Below are 24,370 nucleotides of genomic sequence, written 5' to 3'. Positions count from 1 at the left end.
CCTTAGCAATGTTAATGCGATGCTGTTTTTGGTCGAAATTGTGCAATTTTCGACGATTGGTTAATACAATTTTCTTCACTTCATCAATGTTTTCGTCTGTTGTTGACGTGTTCAGGCGTCCGGCACGCTCTTCGTCGTTCACACTTTCCCGACCCTCTCAGACCACCGATAAACGTTGCTTCGGTCCAAAGTAGCTTCACCATATGTCACAGTCAACATTCGGAATACGTCCACACACTTAATTTTGTTTTTCATAAAGGCAGAAATCATTAACGAGCCAAAACACGTGCAAGAAAATCAAAAATTAACTGAACATTCAACATGGTCGAACTTGTCGGTTTAAGTGAGTAACCGATGCAGTTTTCTGTAGCCTTGCTAATGTGTGCACAGAATTTAATGATGAATGATGAATGGTTGATTAACTAAGATGTAAGATCGTAATAAACAAACAAGCAAATATTCCTATTATTAATATTAGTTAGGATTTGGAACTTAATTCCTAGTTGTATAGCTGAGGACATTGCGAATGCAATAAGTTCCGCCTCCGACGTATACAAAAACACCCATGAGATTTTCAATTATTCTACTGATATTAAAGGTCTCGTTAGAAAAGAGCGCTGTCCAGCAGGTGACACTACCCTCTCGTACATCATGCGCACATACCATTTCGATAAATTTTTGCAAAACTGTTTTTTATTGTTGTTTAGGTACTATCTATTCTTTTCTTACTATCAACTTACTTTGAGCAATCTTCACAACGGCTTAACCCAAAGAAAAGAACCAGTTGAAGAACCAGAAGAACCTCCATTGTAACTTCAAATTTTCATTTTATTCTGAAACAACATAAAAAACAAAATATCATTAATTTCTATTCTTTTATGTAAAAAACATCAAGCTAAAATTCTTAAAACAGGATAATTATATATTTTATGAATTACCCGCGACTTTGCTCGCTTTGACGTCTTAAATACGTGTCAAAAATCATCGGCGATCCCATAAAACTAATCGGGAACAATATTTTTTTTTCTGGATAAAAAATACCCTATGTCCTTTTCTGTACTGCTAACAATGTGTGTACAATAGTTCATAATGATCAGTTGAATGATTAAGGCGTGAACACGTAGCAAACGGTAACAGGCGTCTTCATCCTCCGACAAAATATTCCCAAAGCAAAAAATTCCTGAAATGAATATTTGTGTGACATCTGTTGGTAGAATAATAAATTCCGTTTTAATTATGTCTTAGGTTAGGTTAGGGTTTTGTCTTGGGTATATTTTGTCCAAGGATGTTTTGTCTGGGGATATTCTGTCGGGGATATTTTGGCGGGGATATTTTGTCGAAGGATCAAGAATCGTGGAACCGTAGCAAACAAATGAATAAACAAATAAAAGACAAACATATTCGCATTTATAATATTGGTTAGGATTACCTACTAAACAGAAATTCATTCATTACAGTTTTTACTTTTTTTTATGGAAATCGAATAAACGTCACAATCTATATTTTATAATTCAGAGATGAGCGCCATAAAAGTCAAAAATCCATATTTACGACGTTTTAACGCCCAGTAAATTTTGATTATTATTTTTAGCAGACATTAAATACCGTACTAAAATTTTATTGTTCATTGTCAGGTGAAATAAGTAAAATGGATGAAAACCAATTTTATGAAAATTTTTCATTGAAACACTATACCTCTCATATGAATTTGCATGGTTTAAAATCTATTAATTATCAAGTTTAAATGAATATATTATGATGTGCAATAGGGTAAATTTTCCCTAAAAAGTCCATTATCGCTTAGTGATATAGTGCAAACACCAGTATTAGTCCAAAAAAACTTCAATATTTAAAAAATAAGCAAATGCCTGATAGGTTTTCTTAAAAAATATTTTGTACTTAAGTAAATGTAGAAAACTAAAATACTGGTATACAAGGGAAGAAAAAGTAGGAAAAGAGTGAATATACAGATAGGAGACGAAAAATTAGAAGAAGTGGCTGATTTTAGAAATTTAGGAAGTCAGATAAGTCAAGACGGAAGGAGTAGTAGGGATATAAAGCAGAGGATTGCGCAGAGTCGTATCGCCTTTAATAAACGGAAGTCTCTTTTATGCTCGCGAACGGTAAATTTAGAAATTCGAAAAGGATTGTTAAAGGTATATGTTCAGAGCGCGGCGTTGTACGGCTGCGAAACATGGACAGTGGGAGCGGCGGAAAACAAAAAGTTAGAAGCCTTCGAAATGTGGTGTTATAGGCGAATGATGAGGATAACGTGGATAAACAAGGTTAGAAATGAAGAGGTATTAGAAAGAGTAGGAGAACAGAGAACTCTATGGAAGTCAATAAAAAAAGGCGAAGTAGGTTGGTAGGACACCTTCTCAGGCATGAAGGTATAATCAGAGGTATATTAGTGGCAGAAACAGGAGTTAGGAGGGGTACAGGTAGACCTAGATTAGATTACTGTTTGCAAATAATTAAGGATGTGGGTTATTCTAGTTTTAGGGAAATGCAAAATTTAGCTCAGGACAGGAAAAGGTGGAGGTCCAACCAGTCTTAGGACTGACAACCTTATGATAATGATGAAGTTAATGTAGAAAATACTACCAATGGCGCAGTAAACGCCATCTGTATCACGATGCTACATTTTAGGATTACATATACTCCAACAAGGTCCACTTGTGTGGATATCTACTTGCTGAAAACGAATCCCGGCGTAGCCAACCTCAACGTGATATTTTCTAAAACGCGCTGTTAAGACAGCAGGTAAAAGTTGGNATTAGTTAGGATAAGGATAAACACAGGAAAGAAAGGCAAAACGGGAAACTATGTATAAAATTATATTATCTTCCTAAATAGATAGGTATGCTAAAGGCGTCCTTCTTGATTACCCCAAGGTACTTCAATTGTCTCTGGAATGGCCAGCGCCCCCCAGGAAGGTTCTAACGTTCCCTGGGGGCGTTATTGTTCTTGTTGGAAATCTATTTTGTATTTCACATTTGAAATAACAAATGAAAAAAGTATTTGCATTTTGTATTTAAATACTTTTAAAAAACCATTTTGCACATCTCTAGGTGTATCTCTAATTATAAATGCATATTTAATTTGTTCTTAATTGATGAAGTATTGTTTTCGGCACATTTTAATATACCTTAACCCTTTCCATTAACAAATCCTAGCTACACCACTGAATCAACCGAAGCGTGTTGTAGTTTTTGTTACGTTTCTCGTTTCTTTGTTTCTATTTATCTACTGAATTACTACGTGATTTTGCATCAACGCAAGCTTGTAAAAATCCAGTAAATCGTTCGCTCTGCTATTCGGTGGAATGTAGATTTACAAAATTATTACTGCGGACAGAAACCACTGCATAGTTGTTTCGCCAAATAATGCGTATTCGTCGAATGATTTATAATCGGTAGGTCGTTGCCAAATGAGATTCACTCGGTCATTGTGGGCTTTTCCGGTGTACACATTCGACACCCCCGGAGCACTAAAAACTGAAACGATTGCGCTCAATATTCAGCAGTCACCCACTTTGCACCCTGATGTTTTTTTAACCGCTGCGCTGATACGCTTCATAAAATTGCGTTATATCCCCCGCTTTTATTTTTAACTTTTTTTGTTTTTTTGAGGAACAACAAAATTGACGACACTAACGTTAGGAATAAATGTATCTACTGATCTTTATCATAGGGTCAATCCGAAGACTGGTTGGACACGCATCTTCACTCCTTCATAAACTAATTTTGGCCTTTCCCAGCGAGGATGTGACAATAGCAACAAATTTTTCCTCACTAAGTTGAAGCAATTTCTAATTGCTATAAACGGAAAATGAATTTTCACAATAATGTTAAATTTCCCCAAAATTATTAAACCATTTCTCATCGAATAAAATAATTCGAAGTGGTCTGTATTCTATCGAAACTGCCAGACGCGGATCGCGATTTCGATCATTTTGGATCTCATCAGCGCGTCACCACGTCATTTGTGATATTTTCTAAAACACGCTGTTAAGACAGCAGGTAAAGGTTGGTCTGTGTTCTGTCGGAGCTGCCTGCGACGCGCTGATCAGATCCAAAAAGAACGAAATCGCGATCCGCGTCTGGCAGTTTCGACAGAATACAGACCACTTCGAATTATTTTATTCGATTATGGTAACGTGCCTATCACATTGAGGTGAGTTACGCCGGGATTCGTTTCAGCAAGTAGATATGCATATTTTTAAATAGATCTTGTTGGAGCATACACATAATCCTAAAATGTAGCATCGTATTACAGATGGCGTTCACCACGTCCTTTGTGGTATTTTCCTATTTCTCATCCTTAACTATTAATGACAGAATGTACAACATCCTTCCAGCATTGCGAAAACGGCTCGATTGTAAACTTTAAAAATTGTTTTTTTTATGTTTTTGAAGAGGTATTAGAAAGAATAGGAGAACAGAAGATTCTATAGAAGCCAAAAAAAAAGTAGGGAAGGCATGAAGGTCTAGTCAGAGACATGTTAGAGGCAGAAACCGGAGTTAAAAGGGGTAGAGGTAGACCCAAGTTAGATTACTGTTCACAAACAGTTGAGGATTTGGCTTGTTCTAGTTTTAGGGAAATGCGAAAATTAGCTTAGGATAGGAAGGAATAGAGGTGCGTTTCGAAACAGTTTTGGGACTGACGACCTTATGATAATAATGAGGGGTCCTTCTGATAAAACCGAGAATGCTATAGAATTTTTTTTTTACATTTTAAACTTTCGGTCCATTTTTTTTTGCCAGTACTTTACTGCAATCGGTTAATTCGTTAAAGCCTGCTAATCTTGCATAAGTTAGCAACAAAAATGGTCGCGTCTGGCATCGTATCGTTACTTTGGTCATTGATTTGTCCTTAAAAACGATAATCGGTCAGGGATCATTGCCGGGTATGAGTGCTTTTGACAGGACCAATTTATTCACCTCTACAAAAATAGAAACCTTCCAGAAGCGTTTAGTTAGTTTTAATTAGTGGATTTTTAGGCACAGTCAAACTTTCCTAACACAAACCTTCTAAATGCCACCAGTTATGTACTAGTTTTTTTGCTTTATCCTGAAACTTTTTAATTTAATTTGACAATTCAAGTTAAAAACTTCCTTTCAAAATCATTATTGATCACTACATTTTTTTTAATAAAATAATAATTTCCCTTTGGTGTGCATAAGAAATTTCTAATATTTATCTTTTCTTCTTCTGCACTTATCCTGTTTTCAAGGATGTGTGTGTATTTCTTATTCGTTGATTTCATGAGGGTGAAGCTTCTGTAATTTTTTGGATCGTCTTTGTTTTATTTCTTGTAAATTGTGCTTCTCCGTTTTTTATGCCATCTTCTGCTGCTTTTTTTTATGATTTTTTTGTAACCATCTTTATCTCATCAGGCGTAATTTCTGTATCTTCTGTGAGTTTTACTCTTCTTCTTTCTCGTCTATATCCTTTTCATTTGATGCTTTTGTTTCCTGAAAGAGCGAATATAAAGATAGGAGACGAAAAATTAGAAGAAGTGGCTGATTCTAGATACCTAGGAAGTCAGATAAGTGAGGATGGAAGGAGTAGTAGGGATATAAAGCAGAGGATAGCGCAGGGTCGTGTCGCCTTTAATAAAAAGAAGTCTCTTCTATGCTCGCGAACGGTTAATTTAGAAATTCGAAAAAGGTTGTTAAAGGTGTATGTTTGGAGCACGGCGTTGTACGGGTGCGAAACATGGACAGTGGGAGCGGCGGAAAAGAAAAGGTTAGAAGCGTTCGAAATGTGGTGTTATAGGCGGATGATGAGGATATCGTGGGTAGAAAAGGTTAGAAATGAAGAGGTATTGGAAAGAATAGGAGAACAGAGGACTCTATGGAAGTCAATAAAAAATAGGCGAGATAGGTTGGTAGGACACCTTCTCAGGCATGAAGGTCTAGTCAGAGACATATTAGAGGCAGAAACAGGAGTTAGGAGGGGTAGAGGTAGACCTAGATTAGATTACTCTTCGCAAATAGTTAAGGATGTGGGCTGTTCTAGTTTTAGGGAAATGCGAAGTTTAGCTCAGGATAGGAAAGAGTGGAGGTACGTGTCCAACCAGTCTAAGGACTGATGACGTTATGATGATGATGATGATGATCTTCTTTAATGTATGTCTAAATTATCTCCTCTTTTGCGATTTCCATTATTCTTTCCTGTTCATTTCTCCTAAATTCTTATTTTCTTCATTCACATAACTTTTTGTTGTTTATTTTCACCTGGTTACGTTTCTCAATATTTCTTTCCTATTTTCCATTCTCTGGCCGCTTTATTTACTTGAGTTATACTTCGTTTACTTTCTGTAGCGATGTGACCTTCAGTTTGACTGGCGCAAAGTAGAAAAGAATAGCACTAGGTCAGAAAAGGAAGGAGACAACTCTCTTAACCGGTGAGGAGCGTATAATCCGTACAGTACTGCACGGAAAAATTGACCATGTTATCCACTACAATTTCATTGCTTAAATGTGCTGTTATTGGTACCATTTACTACTGAAAATATCAACGAGATGTTTATTTATATTTGAAGACATATTTAAGGCTTCAACGCTTGTTTTCGAATCGCACTACCATTCATGATTAAACAAAACTTTTGGCAGGTACTGTATAAAAAAGTATGTTTAACGAACAAGAGTCGAAAGTATAATGAGCTTTTTTCTCCCTACCTACGATTTTGCCAGCGCGCATCCAAGACATTGGAAGGGGCACAGCGCTACAGAAAGTAAATGAAGTATACATCCGACGACCCTACCTACGGATCACGTCACTGACTATGACACATAGTGTCATCCAAGTTTGTATTTTTTAATTTTTTTCATAGTACGATTAGGACTCAACTAATTTCATATTTTTTTTATTACAATTAAAAACAAGAATAATAATAACTGAAGAGGCTTGTTCATTTATACTCGTTGTTTACTCATTCAGACAGACGACGTAGCGCTTGATACGTACACAAAAGTGTGACGTTTTATTTCCGAAAGTTTTATCATTTGATTATAAACCGTCACGTCTACAGTTGCCTCCCTATAAATTGATAAAAAGAACGAAACTTTGACTTCGCTTTTAGTTTAGATGTAAGTTAAACCACCCTCCGGTATAAATCAAGTTTCAAAGTATTTGGAAGATAAACTGATACGGTTGCTGTCAGTTGCTGTATACGATTCGATCTCGACTGACCTATTGTAGTAGATATAGGGCCTTTTCTCCGCTTCGAAAATTGTTTCGTTTTCAAATACTGACAGCATACAAAGATTCAGTGGAAAACTGGGGTTTGAAGGGGACCCGATATCGCTTAATCTCTTTCCCAGATTCGAAATATTCAACGAAGATCAAAAACCCGCACGCACGGGCGGTTACATATTTTTTTGTTTTTTGATCCTTTTATTGCGTAGGTTATCTTTTCATCGTTTTCAATATTTAATGTACACAATAGTCTGTAAAAAAAGGCTGCACGTCGATACGAGTTGTTTTGCGAAAAGGAAAAAATAACGAACTCTTATTTCAATATGTAGCATTTTGTGTTGAGGTGAATTAGTTTTACTCAGAGAAGAGAGACTAGTATAGAAGTCCAATGCTGGGTTAATAATCCGGACTTCGTTGTCGCTTCGGAAAATCAACCGTTTTTTTTTTTTTCTTTACAAACTTGGCTTACAACAGCAAAGTAAAAAGACTTATGCGTTCTATGATCCCACCACTTCTACTATTTACCCCTGCCATTACTGCGTTCACTCTTTGCTCCGACTCAATACAGCGTTGAGGCGCTCATTTTCATAGCAACGCCATCTCCTGGTTCTATTTAGAATTTCTTACTCACGTTTTAGTCCTCCATTTGAATTGGACTTCTATACTAGTCTCTCTTCTCTGGTTTTACTTGTCACCATTTTCAGTTATTATATAGAGTCAAAACAAAACTAAGTTGGCAGTAATCAAAATGTAACTAGACACTAATTAGAAAATGCAAATTAGGTTGGTAGGGCAATGCGGAAAATTTAATGCACGATTGTATGGAGAAAGTTGAAAGTGTGCTCCGATATTTATCCACAAATTGTAAGAAGAAAATTGTCAATCCGACGGAAAGTTGTATGGGCTTTTGCTGTGCAAAAACTGGCAAGTTGAATAATACAAAAAGGTACTATTTTGTTCACCCTCGACAATAAAACTACCACTGCCAAATTGATGTTGTTTTTTATTTGTCAATCAAATGGGAGATCATCGAGATAACAACATTCTGGCAGTAGTTAACATCGATAAAGAATGCGAGGAAAAGACAAAAACACACAAAATTTAATTTTTAATTGTCAACCAAAGGCGTTCTGTAGCTCATTTCATCATTTGACATAATTTTCGATGTATCAAATAATCAAAAAACTAATGTTTATAAAATTACAACAATATTATTACGAAATGTTGAAGTCTTAATTTCAGAATCTATTGTTTGTGTACGATTATGTTCTTCGTATTCTCATTAAACATGAATTTTGCTGCTTAAAGTCAAATTATTTTGACTAGCTAAAAGTATGTCTGGAGCGCGGTGCTGTACGGGTGCAAAATATGGACGGTGAGCGCGGCGGAAAAGGAAAGATTAGAAGCGATATTATAGGCGAATCATAAGGATACCGGGGATAGACAAAGGATGGGGAGGTATTAGAAAGAATAGAAGAACTGAGATCACTATGGAAGTTAATAAGAAATAGACGAGATAGATTGGTAGGACACCTCTTCAAGGATGAAAGGCTAGTTAGATACATATTAGAAGCAGAAACAGGAGTTAAGAGGGGTAGAGGTAGACCTAGATTAGATTATTGTTCACAAAAAGTTAAAAATATGATGCGAAGTTCTAGTGTTAGGAAAATGCAAAGATTAGCTCAGGACAGAAAAAAGTGGAAGTGCGTGTCTAACTCGCTTGAGGACGGATAACCTTACGATGATGATGAGATAGTGGGTCTTCGAAACTGATGTTTTTAGAACGATATAAATGTAACCATTGTCTTAATGCTGTATCATTCATGTTTGCACTCACAATTTACTTGTCCTAAATACATGAGAGTAGATTTTCGAGACTGATATTTTTAAAATGTAAATAATGTAATTGTTGCACATTTTAAACAATTTTGTTCGTACATGTTCACCTACGAGCTGTTCTAAAAACATACATTTTGTTACTTAAAACGTAAATATTTGACAGAATACTAGTTTTTTGAAGCTAATGTTTTCAAAATGTCACTTATGTAATTTTTATTAAGTTGTACCTCATGCCATTGTTCTGCATCTTTTTTATTTGCCCGACGTTTTACCCGTAAGTACTCGTCTATCAACTGTTCTAAAAACATGGCATTTGTTGCTTAGAACCGAAGTATTTTAGTCGGTTAATAGATTTTCGAACTTGATATTAATTTGAATGACAAAAATTTAATGTAGATTAAGTGTCTGTGTATCCATGTCTATGGCATTTGTCTAAGTCGTCCTAAAAACATGAAATTTGTTGCTTAAGGACTAAGTATTTTGACCGGATAGTAGATTTATGAGACTAATGTTTTTAGAACGGCAAACACGTAAGTAACTTTTGTACTCTTAATGGCATAGGCTACATGTGTGTCTTTCGTATTTCTTCATATTTTGCTCCTGTGTACTCGTTTAAGACTCGCCCTAAAAACATGGAATTTGTTACATAAAACCTGAGTATTTTGATCTGGTAATACATTTTCTAGATAGAAATTTGAATGACAAAAATTTCATGCAGATTTAGTGTCTCTGTCGCATGTCTGCGGCGTTTGTCTAAGTTGTCCTTAAAACATGAAATTTGTTGCTTAAGGACTAAGTATTTTGACCGGATAGTGGATTTATGTGACTAATGTTTTTAGAATGGCAATCACGTAAGTAACTATGACACTCTTAATAGCAATGGCTGCATGTGTGTAGCACTCGACTGTGTCTTTCGTATTTATTCATATTTTGCTTCTGTGTACTCGCCTAAGACTAGCCCTAAAAACATGGAATTTGTTACATAAAACCTGCGTATTTTGATCTGATAATACATTTTCTAGATTGATCCTTGAATAACAAAAATTTCATGCAGATTTAATGCCTCTCTCGCATGTGCGGCATTTGTCTAAGTCGTCCTAAAAACGTGAAATTTGTTGCTTAAAGACTAAGTATTTTGACCGGATAGTAGATTTATGAGACTAATGTTTTTAGAACGGTATATATGTAATTAACTTTTGCACTCTTAATGGCAATGGTTACATGTGTGTAGCACTCGACTGAGTCTTCCGTATTTATTCATATGTTGCTCCTTTGTACTCGTCTAAGACTCGCCCTAAAAACATGGAATTTGTTACATAAAACCTGCGTATTTTGATCTGATAATACATTTTCTAGATAGATATTTGAATGACAAAAATTTCATACAGATTTGGTGTCTCTGTCGCATTTGTCTAAGTTGTCCTAAAAACATTTATGGGACTAATGTTTTTCGAATTGTTAACATGTAAGTAACTATAACAGTTCTAATAACATAGGCTGCATATGTGTAACATTCGCCTGTTTCTTTCGTATTTATTCACGTTTTGCTCCTACGTACTCGCATATGACTCGTCCTAAAAACATAAAATTTGTTGATTAAACTCAGTCGAAAGTGAAATTTAACTTCAAGTGACCTTGCTGATTATTACTTAAGTGTAACTTATTTATTTTTGATTGCTACTATCAAATGCCGGAATTTTTGGCGCACGTGTTTGACCCATTTTTGAACTTTCATTGACAACCAATATGCTGTAGGTAATTCAATTAATTCTTTGATTAAGTCAGGTCCTTCATTTGTTTACTTATTAACGTTTTAGTTTCCTGCTAATTCTAAAAATTCACTTTGAGATTAAACAGCGAGGGAAACTCCTGTAATTGGCGGACTTAAAAGATTTATATTTCGTTCGGAACATACTTAAAACTTCATCAGAGATGCCGTATAAATAAGTGTTTGTATAATTCGAGAGGGACTTGATAAGTCCATTCCCCTCTTCTTTGTTACTCTCGTTGAACACTCAATGCAAATTAAATACACCGAAATGCTTTTTACAAGCTAAAAGCTGAGGTACTAAAATCGTCCGGGAAAGTTTATTTCGACACTAGCGAGTCCTTTACATGTAACTGTAAAATTTTAAGATGTCTTTGTCCACAAACTAAAAGTTTCCTGCCATTAAGTCAATCAATATCGTATATTACAAGATGTATTATTCATTGGAAGAAGAATTTCAAAAATAATCTATTGACGGAACTGTGAGTTAGTTGAAATGACGCAAAGGTAGCAAAAATTGGTTTTGGTCATACATTACACTGGTCAACACCATTTTTGTTTCCTTATTTTTTTTTACTTTTATTGGGTATTTCTATAGCTCTGATTATGAAAAAAATATTGGATGATTACTAACAGCTTTACTTTTTGAAATATAAAATTTTACTGTTTCGACTAAGTAATACAAAAAAATTACTATACATGTAAGCTAAATTTCTATTTTACACTATCAAATGATCTTTTAGATAATTTCCTTAAATAATCGACATCAGGTTGATCTTGTTGCATACTCCAACAGCAGTCGGCTATCATATGAGAGTCCTACTTTCCTTGATAACGCTCTTCCATTGTCCGTATATCCTGATGAAATCTTTCACCCTGCTCCTCACTAAAATCAGTCAGATTTTGTGGGAATCGATTTAAATGTGAGTATAGGAAGTGAATTTTAATGCTTATGTTACATCCTAGCTCTTGCAAATTCGAAAGCATGCACTGAACGTGCTCAAAATAATCCTCAGATTTTTTGTTCCCTAAAAAGTTACTCATAACTAAAACAAATGAATTCCATGCTTTCGATCCTACTTCAGTCATTGCTTTGATAAAATTAGGATCTTTCACGAGTTGCCTAATTGGTGGCCCATCAAAAATTCCTGCTTTTAATTTTTCATTACTTAATCCTGGAAACTTGAAAACAAATTGAAACATTCACCACTTTTGTCAAACGCCTTCACAAACTGTTTCACTATAGTTTAAGTAGAAGAGTCTTTAGATTTGCTAGATAGTACCTCTCGTGATTTCAGTTGAGGTCCTTTAGCAGAGGGTATATTAGCATACGACCACTTACATCGATTTCCAGGATTAATTCCATTTATTTTCACAACGTAGAAGTAGCAGTCGTGGTGGTGATTCCGGGGTTCTCGTCAAATCATGGGTGTTACGAAATTTATTGCATCCCTTTTTCCATTGGACTACAATCGTAAACATACAACACATTTCAGGCATACAATATGAGGAAACCACGGCTTATCTTGATAGCACAATTGTATTTAAAAGTATAAAAGATACGCAGTTTTCACGATACGATATATATTTTCGATATTTTTCAAAAATATATTCACCATATATATAAGAAAAACTGTTTGGATTATGTAAACAACACCTTCTCGGGGAAGCCACATCGAAAACAACAATAAAATATATTTTAATGACCGACAAAACACAAAAATCTAAACAAAATTGGTAAATGAGGGTAGTTAGCTATAACTCAAGAAGAAAAGCTGTTACAGAAAAATTATTTCCATATTTAAAAAATATTCACCAAAATGAGTTAGAAACAAAAAAAATATTACAGGAAACAAACAATTTTTTTTCTTTTGTTGGCCAGTGTTTTCGCAAGACCAAGACTGTCTTTATAATAGCAAGACCAAGACCAAGAACGAACGAACGAAGAAGACCAAATACGCAAGGCTAAACGAAAAATTATTACTTCTGATGGATTTATGAGTTAAGCTATTTGAAGTAACTTTAATATATTCTTTTCTTGGAACAAATCATTTTCTGTATTTGAAATTTTCAGTTTACTAGATTTCAACACTAAATCCAGTCGAACCTGGATAAGTGAGAGCTCAAGGGACCGCGATCTGTTTCTCTCCTGTAGAGGTTTCTCACTAACCCGAGTTTCTAGCTTACAGAGTTACAGGAGGAATTTGTCTCACTTATAGAGGTCTATAAAAATACGGTTCAATAACACATTTCGTTTTTCGTTTAGACATTATGAGGAAGTACAGGACCTTTCTTCGCAACTGCTTCTATGAACTGACTGTAATAAGATTGATAAACAAGTCGGTACGCACATTTGGCTATAATAAAATAATAAAGACTTGCTCGGTCATTCGAAGATTTGGTCGTTCGAATGAAATAAGAGTCTCTTGAAATTCAAGAACGAGTCATAAAACAGCAATAGTAAACTGTCGCTTATAGAGGTATAGACAAGTAGCAATCTCACTTAAAGAGGTTCACGCATGAAAAATGACTCTCACTTATACAGGTTCTATGTTTCTCAATTATAGAGGCTTTAGAAGGGCAAAATGACGGGACCAGGCAAATACTCTCATTAATAGAGTTTCCTCGCTTACCCAGTTCTCACTTATCCAGGTTTGACTGTATATAAAAAAAACTTTACCACTGTTTGCAAAAAGACCAAGAATGTCCTCGGAGTAAGTATTCTTTGTTCCTACGTCTGGATAAAACATATGGAGACAAACTAATTTTTGCCGATATTTTTTACTTCTTTCAAGTACCTTCTACTACTTTATTTGCTAAAAGGTCAATTTATGCGTTGGAGGAAGGGTAAGTTCTCAGCAACCTTGCATGTATGACAGAAAATTTGAGCATTTAAGACAATTATATTGTGTCGGTGAATAGAAAATTTGTACTTGGAAGAATCCTTAAAAAACAGGGAAGTATCAGATTAAATGAATAAAACCAAGACTTAACGTACAAGATTAAGACCAAAACCAAGACCGAACCTATATCAGCAAGGCGAAACCAAGACTAGAAGTATTTAAACAGGACCAATACCGAATAAGCATGACCAAAACGAATACCAGTACTGGGATAGTGTTGGTTTTAGTTTTCCCTTGCTCTGCTGGAACTGGAATATCCCACATCCTTGACTATTTGAGAACAGTTATCTAATGTAGGTTTACCTCTACTCCTCCTAACTCCTGTTTCTGCCTGTAATATATCTCTGACTAGACCTTCATGTCTGAGAATGTGTCCTACCAACCTATCTTACTTTTTTTGACGTGACAACGTCTTATAATTCGATGGAGCCGGCTGCACGCACGAAAAAACATGACTCATACGGCGTTACCTCGCTCTGAGGCGTTCCATTTAAGGCTTGAAGTGCAAGCGAGAGCGCGGAACGAGCGACAAAGAGGCACAATCGACCTCCGCGTTCGGCAGCGTTCGACATCTGTCTCTCTCCTACTTGAGCGAGCGATGCGTCCGCATGGAAAGCTGCTATACAATAATACATTTCCATTTACCTCCTCCTCCATATCCATACAAAATATCTATCAAACAAATAAAATTCAAATTTTCTTTTGAACAATGAAACCATTCCATCAGTATTTTCTTATGACGTTGTCACGTTCAACTATCGTCAGTAAACCGACTTTACAGACAACCGATTTTTTATTGACTTTCATAGAGTCCTCTGTTCTCCTATTCTTTCTAATACCTCTTCATTTCTAACCTTCTCTATCCACGGTATCCTCATCATTCACCTGTAACATCACATTTCGAACGCTTCTAATCTTTTCTTTTCCTTACTCCTTTCCTAATATTCACTCTCTACGTTGCTGCTCCAACTCTATAACTGTCTGTTGCTCTTTACATAAACTAAGTATCACTATTTTAGCTCTGTAACTCATGCCTACATTATTATTTGAGGTTATCTGTAGTGGGTAAAATTAATTCAAATATTAAATCACTATTACATTATGAAATAAATCCATAAATGATATATTTTGAGCGGTTGGATTATCTTCACTGAGACACAACTCGTGGACTTATCTAGTACAAAATCTATAAGAAAAGCGTGATCCTTCATAGTTATTCGAGCGTTTCGGAATTGTTCACTTACGTATAATGGCCATCTACACCTACTATAAATGCTAATTTTGTAGTAGCTTCCTCTTTTATGTTTACGTTACATGGTAATTATTTGAGATGCTGCCCCTAATCATATTTTCTTGAGCGGGATTACTATATATATACAAAGCTCATTTTTTTGATGCGTCAGCGCTGCTGCAATGTTGTGATTAAGTTGTTGAGACGGAAAACAAATTTAGTGCTCCGTTCTCGCCTGGGGTTGATTTAATAACTACACCGCTCGGGCATGACTTGCATAGTTTAAACACAGACCGGCGAGTTATCGAAATTAAATTCACCAGCTTTTGCATGTTTCTTCGAGAATCACAGACGCGATAGTTTGCATTTAATCATTATTAGCAAACCGCACCTTCGTTTTATCCATTGTATTTTCACAAACATGAAAGGACTGCTCTTTAGTAACCTAATAATCTTTTTTTGACAGTCTACAAAAATATTATGAACAAAACCCAATGGAGAAGATTGTATGAATAGAGGATGCCATAAGTACGATCTATTTACACTTGAATTCCACTTGAGTCGGTTAAACAATTTATTATTAAAGAATCTAACTCGTATTTTTATTCCTGAGCAATACACTGCACATGAAATTTAGACTAACTTAAGTCAGAATTGACAAAGAGATGCGCATCATGCAGTGACAAAAAGGTTGTAGTCACCGTAGTCGTGTTAGATGTGACTATCAAAAGTTATGGTTATGAGAAGAACCGATTTATAATAACGTTGGACACATTTCTGCATCTATGATGAGTTCTGACACTATTGCAGCATCCGATGGTTGACACTATTGCAGCATCTAAGGGTGACACTACTGCAGCATCCAAATTAAAGTGAGCCTGGTGTTAGACTGATTTATTCAATTATTTACACGCTATTATAATAGTTATTTCACCAGTTTACATATATGTGTGTAAATGTTTATGACCTAGTTAGTCGCACTGTATCGCGATTTTACTAACTCAGCACAAATGATGAATTTTAATTATTACACATTTGAATTGTTTATTGCTATACCGAGTGTCCCCACAAGGTAAATCTTGTAGAAAAGTTAGTAGAACCACCTCAATATGGCTAATTTTTGATGAAAATTTTGTACGGTTTTTTGTTAAAGTTGCAATTTTATGAAACTCGGAAATTTAATTAGTCTGTGTCTTTTGCACTTACGAAATTTACATTAAACTATTCGTTGTTGTCAAGATAATCCTAAGGATTATAGTAAGCGGGAGAAAATTGTAAAAATCTTCTCCATTATAAGAACAAAAGCTTTCACGGCCGGAATCCATAGTAGAATAAAGAGTCGGGCTATAGGGCCGTGGTCTAAGTGAACTATTTTGTCCAGACGATTCGTCAGCTACAGCGGTTGACATCTTCAGTGGTAGTGCTGTGTTGACAACGTGAAGGCTCGACAGTATAAGCTACTGCGGCTGACGAAACGTTTGGACAAAATAGTTCACTTAGACCAAGGCCTTATAGCCCGAATCTTTATTCTACTTATCTTCTCCATTGATGATAGAAAAAGTAATAGGAACATAAAAATAGACTAATGCAAGCTAGATTCGCATTTCTAATCTCTGGAATGCTTGTTTTAGAAATTCGATAAAATTAAAAGTGTATGCCTGAAGTACGATCCTGTATAAAGATATTCTTTACAGTAACACCCAGTGACCTACTGACCCACAAGCCACCGATTTTTGCAGGCGTTCATCGAGCGGCATAGCCTAGAGGTTTAGACCATTGCTTAGAATTTGGTTCAATTTCGGTTCCGTCTGCCTTGGTCCAAGTTTTTCTGCGGTTTCCTTGAATCATTTAGGCAAATGCTGGGGCAGTAATATTCCACAGATAATCTTTCATTCTCTTCTGTCTTCGTTTCGTTCGTCTCAACTTCCTCACACGAACCACCGTACACCCATTTCCACGATTACTGAACGAAGACTGAATAGGGCCTTCCGGCATAGCTCGAAGGGATTGCCCGCCCACTAGCCTTAGTGGCTGGTAGGAATAACACCAAAAAATTTTTCGCAGGCGATCACAAATCAACTAAATACGCCTCCATCTGGCCTTCGAACTGATGATTTCGTAACGTTAAATCGTGATGTGCATTCAATCAACAATTGCTATGAAGCGAAAGGGATACGTATAAACAGCTGTCATTGAGCTTTTTATATTTTACGATTAATTAAAAGCTATGCATACGGATCGGAATTCATTAATGCTTTATTTCGATTCAAAGCTCATTTAGAAAGTGAACAAATTTGTCCTGCGACTAGGGTGCAAATATCCTGCTCCATTGATGGTTATTTACAAATAGTGAAAAGGTAGTCGAAGGTTATCTATTGAGAAGACAGTACCATTATTCGTTTCCATTTATCTCCATCGCATTTAGTTGCTTGTATGTTAGCTGTTAAACCACCGGCTTTTGTTTAGACGCTTTCCACTCGCAGGCGCTCATTCAATTTTCTCTAATGCGTCTCCTGTCAAATTTGATGTATTTTAGCGATAATATTTCCGGGTGATTACGATTCGTGTAAAATTACAGGGACGGGAAAGAGGATAATTCGATTGGGATTTTATTTTCTCCGCGAAAATTGCACTGAACGTTGCGGAAGTTTGCAGCTATATATACACGTATACGTTTTATGTGCGTTTTTCCCTTTTTAGTATGCACTCTGGAATTGTCAGGTCGGTTGTCAGTTTATGGCATGAAATAAAACGATGGTAAAATGGTATGCTTCTTCTAGGCTGTAGACGGATTACGTTTAGTATTGGATAAGAAAAATTTAAATTGACAATAAAAATGTTTATTCAATAGATGCGCTATTTGTGAATCTTATTTTAACTGTACAGGATGTTACAGGATATAGTAGCATATTGCGTCATTCTAAAAAGGAATTACTTATCATCTGTTAAAACTTATTTTAAAGATTCGATAGTGCAACTTTTGTGAAAGGACATCATCATAAGGTCGTCAGTCCTAAAACTGGTTGGAGACGCACCTCCACTCTTTCTTATCCTGAGCTATTCTTCTCATTTGCCTAAAAGTAGAACAACTAACATCCTTCACTATTTGCGAACAGTAATCTAATCTAGGTCTATCTGTACCCTTTCTAACATCCGTTTCTGCCTCCAATATGTCTCTGACTAGACCTTCATGCCTGAGAAGGTGTCCTACCAACCTATCCTGCCTATTCCTTTTTGACTTCCACAGAGTCCTTCATTCTCCTATTTTTTTCTAATGCCTCTTCATTTCTAACTTTCTCTATCCACGGTATCCTCATCATTCGCCTATAACACCATACTAACTTTTTCTTTTCCGCAGCGGCCACCGTCCATATTGCGCTCCAGACATACACTTTTAACAATCTTTTTCGAATTTCTAAATTAACCGTTCGCAAGCATAAAAGTGATTTCTTTTTATTGAAGGCGACTCAACCCTGCGGTATCCTCTGCATTATATCGCTACTACTCTTTCCATTCTGACTTATCTTCTAGATACCTAAATTGGCCACTTCTTCTAATCTTTTGTCTTCTATCTTTATATTAGCTCTTTCCCTTCTTTTTCTTCGTTTGCATACCAGTTAGGGTTTGTCGGTTTTTAAAAACCGGTTTTTTGGAGAAAATTATAGAATTCGAAAACCGGTTTTTTAGTAGAAAATATCGGTTTTCAATGTATGAATAACACTTAAAAAAAATTTGAAAATGACAAATGTAGCCAAATCTACCAGATTGATGAAGACACTGTTGCAAGCAGTTTGGTTCTTGGAATCATATCGGTCGCAAGCGGTTTGGTGTGTTTTGTCTATTGGATGAATTAATTTAGATTTTATATCAGTTTGTCTTCTGGTTTCTTTATGTACAGTTCATAAATTCAGTGTTCAGTAAATAATTTCAGTCAAAAACTGCTTTTAATCACTCTAAATTTTCTGTTAAAATTTTTTGTTCGAATTACAGAATATTCGAGCAAAAAATTTTTTTATAAAAATTCGAAACCGGTTAAAACCCGTTTTTTTGGAAAAATTACTATTCGAAAACCGGTTTTCTAAAATGTCGGTTTTTGTATAAACCCTAATACCAGTATTTTTGTTTTGCTTTTATTTATTTTCATACAGTACTAATTTGTTAACACCGCTTCCATTTTATTTAAAGCTATCTCTAAGTCCTCCGTACTAGATGCTAATATTGCTATATCATCTACAGATCTAATCTACTAATCTTTTGTCTCTTTATATATATCCGCACAGTCGTACTGTCTTTAATGATGTTGATCGCGTCTACGACGTATAAATTAAAAAGTAGTGGTTGGATATAATATCAAAGAAAAGGACTCACTTGGTAAACTTTCACAAAATTGTTTTATCACTCTGACAATTGCTTCGACCATTATTCAATCATTTTCAAAGAGTAGGTACAGTCTTGAAATTAAATTATTATTTTCAAAAGTGTGGTTATGGATTTTTGTAAAATCAGAGATGATTTTTTAGACTTTAACAATAGGTAAAGGAAATGTTTAATTGAGCAGAAAAACGACACAATTAAATTTCATTTAAGACCCTTTAGTGTCTCAAGTTCGGACAACCTTTTAATGCCATTCAACGATAAACTTTTCTCAGAGAAGAAAGTTTGCTAAATTGCAGTCGCGAACAGTCGTCTGAGCAATAAGACAAAAAATATATACAACGAATTATCGCTTGTTATCAACTGGAAAAGCAGTGAAATGGAAACATTTCAGGAACAATGGATAGAAAACTTTGTTTTTAATTAACCTTTGTTCCGAAGTGAAATAAAGCTTGATACAGAAGGGAACTTCTACTTTCTAAACTTAGGGGCTATAGCTACATAAACCATATGACTTTATTTTAGCCACTGTCTGCCTTTTTTCCCTTATCCCCGCATGACCTGCCCTGCTTTTTCTCTTGGAAACTTCCCAGAACAGGGGTCAGCAAGTAATTTTTCTGTCTTGAAAATGTTCAGCAAGGTCCGAGAAAAAACATCATCCTTACCAATTTTTTATTTTAATTTTCACTCACAAAATGCCTGGATATGTCTGCTCCGATTAAAAGAGGCTTCAGAGGTTGTCAGACGGAAATATTGATTTATAAAATTTTTTATATAAATAAAATTCTTGTATAACCATATGTACAGAGCTTTTAAATGGACTGACATTACATATGCTGTGGTGGCCGGTCAACTTGCTCCANGATGAATTAATTTAGATTTTATATCAGTTTGTCTTCTGGTTTCTTTATGTACAGTTCATAAATTCAGTGTTCAGTAAATAATTTCAGTCAAAAACTGCTTTTAATCACTCTAAATTTTCTGTTAAAATTTTTTGTTCGAATTACAGAATATTCGAGCAAAAAATTTTTTTATAAAAATTCGAAACCGGTTAAAACCCGTTTTTTTGGAAAAATTACTATTCGAAAACCGGTTTTCTAAAATGTCGGTTTTTGTATAAACCCTAATACCAGTATTTTTGTTTTGCTTTTATTTATTTTCATACAGTACTAATTTGTTAACACCGCTTCCATTTTATTTAAAGCTATCTCTAAGTCCTCCGTACTAGATGCTAATATTGCTATATCATCTACAGATCTAATCTACTAATCTTTTGTCTCTTTATATATATCCGCACAGTCGTACTGTCTTTAATGATGTTGATCGCGTCTACGACGTATAAATTAAAAAGTAGTGGTTGGATATAATATCAAAGAAAAGGACTCACTTGGTAAACTTTCACAAAATTGTTTTATCACTCTGACAATTGCTTCGACCATTATTCAATCATTTTCAAAGAGTAGGTACAGTCTTGAAATTAAATTATTATTTTCAAAAGTGTGGTTATGGATTTTTGTAAAATCAGAGATGATTTTTTAGACTTTAACAATAGGTAAAGGAAATGTTTAATTGAGCAGAAAAACGACACAATTAAATTTCATTTAAGACCCTTTAGTGTCTCAAGTTCGGACAACCTTTTAATGCCATTCAACGATAAACTTTTCTCAGAGAAGAAAGTTTGCTAAATTGCAGTCGCGAACAGTCGTCTGAGCAATAAGACAAAAAATATATACAACGAATTATCGCTTGTTATCAACTGGAAAAGCAGTGAAACGGAAACATTTCAGGAACAATGGATAGAAAACTTTGTTTTTAATTAACCTTTGTTCCGAAGTGAAATAAAGCTTGATACAGAAGGGAACTTCTACTTTCTAAACTTAGGGGCTATAGCTACATAAACCATATGACTTTATTTTAGCCACTGTCTGCCTTTTTTCCCTTATCCCCGCATGACCTGCCCTGCTTTTTCTCTTGGAAACTTCCCAGAACAGGGGTCAGCAAGTAATTTTTCTGTCTTGAAAATGGTCAGCAAGGTCCGAGAAAAAACATCATCCTTACCAATTTTTTATTTTAATTTTCACTCACAAAATGCCTGGATATGTCTGCTCCGATTAAAAGAGGCTTCAGAGGTTGTCAGACGGAAATATTGATTTATAAAATTTTTTATATAAATAAAATTCTTGTATAACCATATGTACAGAGCTTTTAAATGGACTGACATTACATATGCTGTGGTGGCCGGTCAACTTGCTCCACATTAGTGCTCAAAGCATACGAGGGATGTTTGCAAAGTATTGGGAATTGTTCTACAATTAAATTACGCAATGTTATTGGTGCCAGACAAGTCTTGACATGTTTATGCAACTATCTAGTGCAATATTGTTCAGTCTGATTTAGGTGTTCGACTGATATAAACGCGTTTTCATTGCGCTGGTTTTGTAATCATGGAAAACGCAGCAAAATCTCAAGGAGCAATTATTTTCTTTTTGTGGAAAGAAAGAAGGAGTGAAGACATCAGAAATTATTCAGCGTCTGCAAAAAGTATTTGATGTGGCAGAATCCAAAAGTACTGTTTAGCGTGGATCGATCATTTTAAAACCGGTAGAACGTCACCAGAAGATAATCCATGTAGTGGACGCCCAAGCACGTCGGTAAATGGAAGAAACGTTACTGCCGTCGAAGACCTAGTGAAAGAGGTCAGCCGAATGACTATTCTTCAAATTAGTGTGCACCTAGGGATAGATACACTAGTAAGTTCGTGACATCTTGCATGATTGTTTGGGCGTTAGCAAGGTTTCGGCGCGTTGGGTGCCAAGGCTGTTGGGACCAGAACAGACACTCAGTGGGTCTTATAAGCGTCCGTTATTACAACAGGATAATAAAAGACCACACACCGTGAGAAAAACGAAGGATGCTTTAGACGATTTACGATGAGAATTGCTTCCGCACCAACTCATTCCTCGGATCTTGCACCCAGTGATTATCATCTGTTCCCCGCGTTGAAAAAACCCGTACGGTGTGTTCGATTTGAATGTTTAACTGACGTAAAACGTGCCATAAATATGTGGACTGAGGAGATACCGAAAATTTTTTTTGAGAACGGCTTAAAAAAATTAGTTTATCGTTATAGATAAATGTATTCAGTTAAATGGAGATTATGTTGAAGAACTGCATTGCAATATTGACAAAAATTAACAAAATAATAAAAATTCTAGCTAAATTCCCAGAACTTTGGAAACATCCCTCGTATTTTAATATGTACAAAAAATATTTTTTTGAATAGTTTATTTGGATAATTTACACTTTCAAAACATTTTTGACGGTCCATTTTTTGATATTAAATTTTCATACGAGTTTTATCTTCATTTTATTATTTTATTCAAAACTAATTGAAGAAACAAATGACGAGGTTAACCTATCTTGTAAGCGGTCTATCACAGGACATCCGTTATCGTCAGTCCGACTGTTGAATGTAGTCAATTGGAGTTGATTAATCTCTATAGCTTGTTCTTCGATCTACCAAAAGTCTTCATCCTTTTTAACAGTAGAAACCACTTTGCTAATCTACTTTATAACTAATAAAATTACAGTTACCTATCCAGAAGATTTAATTTATCTAGTGCTTCATCATCATCTTAAGTTCCTGTCTTTTGGACATGCACCTTCACTCTTTCCTATCCTGAGCTAATCTTCGCATTTCCCTAAAACTAGAACAACCCACATCCTTGACTATTTGCGAACAGTAATCTAATGTAGGTCTACCTCTACCCCTCGTAACTCCCGTTTCTGCCTCTAATATGTCTCTGACTAGACCTTCATGTGTCAGGAGGTGTCGTACCACCCTATCTCGCCTATTTCTTATTGATGACTTTAATAGAGTTCTCTATTCTCGTATACTTTCTAATATCTCTTCATTTCTAACGAAAGTTTCTAGCTTTTTCTTTTCCGCAGCGACCACCGCCCCTATTTCGCACCCATACAGCGCCGCGCTCCAAACATAGCATTAATTTTATCTTTCTTCTATGTTCTTAATACCATTTTGGGGTGCATTTTAGATAGTGCTGCACACTATCAGCGATGAACGAAATTGTTTGTTTAACTATATTTTATCGTAATGGCTGTAAAAATACGTTTTACTGTGTGCAGTAGTTTAATAGTAAGCCGTTGATATTTATGTTACTGTTCGTTCCTATAGCGACACTATTTACGTTCTTTATCAATGTAATTGCTTGGTTGTTATCGCAACTCGCTGAACTAATCACTGTGTTGCCAATTCACGACCAGGACCGGCTTCGGATTGTAAGTTCTTCTGGTTTTCTTACAATTCTTTTATACCTTAATCACGCTGCTTTACTCACCATGTGATTCCCTACTGCATCCAATTAACAGTTTCCAAAGCTTGCCACTTATTTCAGAAACGCCCTTTATAGGGAATTCCGCCGACCTGGAACAATTACACGTTTCTTGGTGACAAGTTAAAATATCTTTAAGTTAGGTACGATTTTTAAATGTTAATATTCGTGACATTTAAACATTGTCCTTTGATCCCTTTCAAAGACATCAGGAAATAGGAAGTTAACTTCTGGCTATGTTTGTTGCCTGAATCCTGTACCAGGACTAAAACAGGATGAGTGTACAAACAGTTGAGCTCCTGAATGAGACTTTCTGGCGCAAGGTCGAACAGCAGCTTCCGGATAATCGGAAATATACACATGTATGCCGCATCCACACATTTACACAAACACATAATATCAAACGCACACATTTTCACATAAGCATGTGTGTTACTGTTCCTTCTGTAGTCCCATTTTGGCCCATTTTTCGGCGACCTCGGATCCGTCGCCAGGGTGACAACATTGCAGTCTGGCGCCATCGTACGAAGTCGGTTGCCATAATATTTGTGTTAAAGAATAATAAATTGGAAATCGAATATCGAAAAGGATACCCATTTTTAGAGTCTTAGACTTTGCCTTTGTTACATTAGCTTTATTTTCTCGCATTCATATATAGACATAATATAATGACGGATACATTCATAAATCGAGCAAA

General features: G+C 35.5%; 1 protein-coding gene across 1 annotated transcript in view; it reads right to left on the bottom strand.

Annotated features, from left to right (window-relative positions):
- LOC112905007 overlaps positions 1 to 24,370 on the bottom strand; it is a 133,559-nt gene that overhangs the window by 75,032 nt on the left and 34,157 nt on the right. The window contains exon 2 of the mRNA XM_025976494.1: positions 741 to 833. Coding sequence (XP_025832279.1) covers positions 741 to 808 — 68 coding nt within the window. The 5' untranslated portion in view covers positions 809 to 833. The remainder of the gene's footprint in view (positions 1 to 740; positions 834 to 24,370) is intronic.

This window comes from Agrilus planipennis, unplaced genomic scaffold (genome assembly GCF_000699045.2).
Source record: "Agrilus planipennis isolate EAB-ADULT unplaced genomic scaffold, Apla_2.0 scaffold21, whole genome shotgun sequence".
Lineage (NCBI taxonomy): Eukaryota > Metazoa > Arthropoda > Insecta > Coleoptera > Buprestidae > Agrilus > Agrilus planipennis.
This window is presented reverse-complemented; position numbering and strand designations above follow the sequence as displayed.